The sequence below is a fragment of the Mandrillus leucophaeus genome, unplaced genomic scaffold, assembly GCF_000951045.1.
Source record: "Mandrillus leucophaeus isolate KB7577 unplaced genomic scaffold, Mleu.le_1.0 Scaffold354, whole genome shotgun sequence".
Taxonomy (NCBI): Eukaryota; Metazoa; Chordata; class Mammalia; order Primates; family Cercopithecidae; genus Mandrillus; species Mandrillus leucophaeus.
The window spans coordinates 1,842,111-1,845,668 of record NW_012103743.1 but is presented as its reverse complement, the minus strand read 5'-3'; the positions used below and the strand labels follow the sequence as shown (position 1 = coordinate 1,845,668).

Sequence of the window (3,558 nt, the reverse complement as noted above, 5' to 3'; positions counted from 1 at the left end):
TTTTTGAGACGAAGTCTCGCTCTGTCGCCCAGGCTGGAGTACAGTGGTGCAATCTCAGCTCACTGCAACCTCTGCCTCCTGGGTTCAAGCAATTCTTCTGCCTCAGTCTCCTGGGTAGCTGTATTTTTAGTAGAGACGGGGTTTTACCGTGTTGATCAGGCTGGTCTCAAACTCTTGACCTCAGGCGATTCACCCACCTTGGCCTCCCAAAGTGCTGGGATTACAGGCATGAGCCGCTGTACCCAGTTGGTAACAAATTCTTGAGTAACAGCTTCTCTAAAACCAATAGCACTGAGCTAAGCATTTTACATGGATTAGCTCACTTAAGCCTCCCAACCACCCTATGAAGCCAGTAATTTCACTTCATCTTTCACATGAAGAAACTAAGACTCAGAGAGGTCATATTACTTGCTCTGCAAATGCAGCTAGTAAGTGGCAAAGCTGGTCCAAGGTCTACCTGACCCTAAAACCTGCTTCTTCCCCCTCTAGAGGCCATGTCTCTTCTCCTGTTAGAGTATAAATGGCAAACATGTTTCTCCCCTCATACCAACTCTGACTGACAGGTTTTGGGGCTCCATGTTGAAAGCACATGTGTTGTCAATGGCTACTGATGTCTGTTGTGTGTATAGGAAGGGAGAATGGTGGCAAAGATGGCCCTGACTTGCCATCTCTGTAAGGGAGAGATGTCAGCTTTCTGAAGGCAGGGATGGTACCCAACCCAGATTCCTTTCAGCCCTGAAAGCTGGTCTAGCTCCATCCAGGCATGTCCATCTTCACCCTGCCTGACTTATCTCTGCTTTATTGTTTTTTCTCCCATTCCTCCCGACTTCTTGCCCCGTGGAGAGGGCTGCTTCCACTAGTTTTATTCATATGTTAAATCGGGGATGCTGTGCTTGCATCTAGAGCTGACAATTCTGATTACCTGGACACGCCCCCTTTTCTAGCCCAGATTGACCCAGAGCTTTGAGCAATTGGAGCTATAGTGTAGCCAGGAAGCAAACACAGGCCTGAGGCCCAGTCTGGCCCTCCCAACACCTCCCTGAGCTACCTTCCCCACCTGCCCAGCCTCCCTCCTGGGGTATGAATCCTCAAGGGGATGACTGATGTCCTAAGTACCTTCCCAAGTCAATATACAACCAGATTAGATCATCATCACAGGGGGGCTTGGGGTTCATGGACAAGGGCAGATGCCAGGAGTAAGAGATGGAAGGAGAGAAGGAAGAAATGAAGGCAGCAGAGGAGAGAAGACCTGGCGAGGGTGGGGGCTACCTGAAATGTTAGGAAAACTCACCATGCTGTATGTCCTTCCATAGGACCCAGTATTTGGAATTATCTTCGAAAGTCACGAGGCAGCTTTGCTTAGAGCTGCTGACCTGGGGCACAGATAGGAAGGAGCAAGTGAGAAAGGGTTGGGGAAAGCCAACCTGGAACATAGTCTTCCTCCCCTATTTTTGTCTCCATATGCTCCAGAAAGCAGGGCTAGAAGGGGAAGGAGGATGGCAGTTCCTGGACAGGGTGTACTCCTTGTCATTGGAGTTGCACAGCCAGGGACCCATGGATGAAAACTTGGTCAGAATGTTGAGGACAGAAGCACAAGTCAGATGCTCCTCTGTGATCCTCTCGAACCTGACTTTTTTGCTTTGTAGGCTCTCAGAGCACTTTTCTAAAGAACTGGTTGGATGATGTTGACCCTAAGGATGGTGCCTGCAAGACCAGGCTCTGGCTCCTCCCACCACCAGCTTTGGGCATGAGGGACAAGAAGGGAATTCCCCGGCAATCCCCCTGCCCCCTGGTCTGACAGCCAGGCTGGAACATGAGCAGAGAGATGCTGAGCCTGAGAACAGGGGCCAGAGAGGACGAGTTTACCCTCTTGATCTTCCCGAGGTAGTACAGGCCATCTGTCCACCGGCACAGCACATACTGGCCCTCTGTCAGCTTGGACATCAAGTCTCTGAAGTTGTTCTTGACCTTCGCCAGGGCTCCCTTGTTGGGGAGGTGGCTGGTGGCACCATAGGAGTCCCGAGTCCCTGGATCCAGAGCTCGATTCTCCATCAGTTTCCCCTGACACTGGGAGAGGCAGAACAGGGTTTTTACTTCTTGCTTCCCTGCTTCAGAAATCCCATTAGGGGAAGGAAGGAAACCACCATTTCTGTATACTGTGCTATAAGCCAGACTTATTTATTATCTCACTAATTCCTCGTGGCCATGCTATGAGGGAGATATTACTATTCACGTCTTACAGATAGGCAAACAGGTGTGTCAAGGAGAAGAGGCTGATGGGCCAAAGGCAGAACCATGGCCCATACCACACTGTCTTTTAAAGAGAATGGATCTCTCAACCCACACAGAACAAAGTCCCCTACCCAGTGGGCCTGAACTGCTCCCTGTTTCAGGAGGCTGAGGTTTTATTCCTTAAGCAAACACACTCCATCTTCTCCAGGGGAGTGGCTGGGTTTTATTTTTACCCCCAACCCCTGCAACCATCCCTACCCTGTCCAGAGAAAACTCACCTAGAAAGGAAAACTGGGTGGCTTGTAACTAGTGTAGCCTGGGTCATCTGTCTTTTGTAATCCCCCCTTCTGTTCTAAATTATGAGCTGATTTAATGGAAACCAATTCTGGGACATTTAAACCCACTTATGCTTTCACCCAGATACACATTTGCTCCAAGCAGTGAAGTCATCCATCCCCATGCCAGCCTCTCTACGCCTGTCTCTCACCATCCTAGTCAACGTGCAGTTCACCCATTGATTTCTCTCTCCCTGCTAGTGGCACTGCCTCCATGCATCTCAAACTCCTCTAAGCAATGAGTTGCGACAGCAGGCCATTTTAAGTGCCATGATTTCTGGTTTTCCAGCTCTAGCTTCCATCCTCCTGCCCTGGTCTGAGTTCAGGCCTCATCTTTTGCTTGGGCCATTCATTCATTCATTCATCACTCAGGAACAGTTTCCTGGGCCTTGTGCTCACCTCCACTAGGCATCTGGGGTGGAGAACGATACTACCTGCACCCAGTGCTAAACAGGTCGCTCCTGCATTCCTGCTTCTCCACCAGACTCATCCGCAGGGCCACCAATGTCCTTCCAGAAACCTTCTGGGGCTCCCCACTGCCCTCACTAGTGCTCAAAGCCGTCCCTAACGCCCCCTCCTTCCCTGCTGGGCTCACCTGCTTCCATGCCCCTCCACACACTCTCCACTACAGCCACACATAGCCTTGCTCTTTCCCCGAGGGCCTACTCGGGTCTCCTCCTTGTGGCCATGGCGCTGGGCACCTGGTGTTATGACTATCTGTTCACAGGGAGAGAGTCCAGTGCCTGTTTCTGCGTGGTGCCTGTGTGTACTCCTGTGCGACTGGGCAGGATGATGTCTACGGCATTGTGCCAGGGAGTGTGTGAAGCTAAGTACGAGTTTACGTGCGGGGCCCCGGGGCGAGCCGGGCACTGCAGTGGTCTCGGCTCCCCAGATGGTGGCGTGGCCACGACCCTCTCCACCCCCACTCCCATCTCCTTTCTCTCCAGCGCAGAGCGCATAGGCTCCCGCGCAGGGGATGCGGTCTGAACCC

General features: G+C 51.8%; 1 protein-coding gene across 4 annotated transcripts in view; it reads right to left on the bottom strand.

Annotated features, from left to right (window-relative positions):
• Positions 1-3,558, bottom strand: part of PHF19 (PHD finger protein 19) — a 46,825-nt gene that overhangs the window by 24,794 nt on the left and 18,473 nt on the right. For 2 of the 4 annotated variants that reach the window (XM_011989508.1, XM_011989511.1), the window contains exons 1-2: positions 1,867-2,072; positions 1,292-1,373 (exon numbers count right to left, since the gene is read on the bottom strand). In XM_011989508.1, the coding sequence (XP_011844898.1) occupies positions 1,292-1,373; positions 1,867-2,052 (268 nt within the window). In that variant the 5' untranslated portion in view covers positions 2,053-2,072. Of the gene's footprint in view, positions 1-1,291; positions 1,374-1,866; positions 2,073-3,558 lie in introns of those variants that run through there. The other 2 variants (XM_011989510.1, XM_011989509.1) reach the window with 2 other exon arrangements.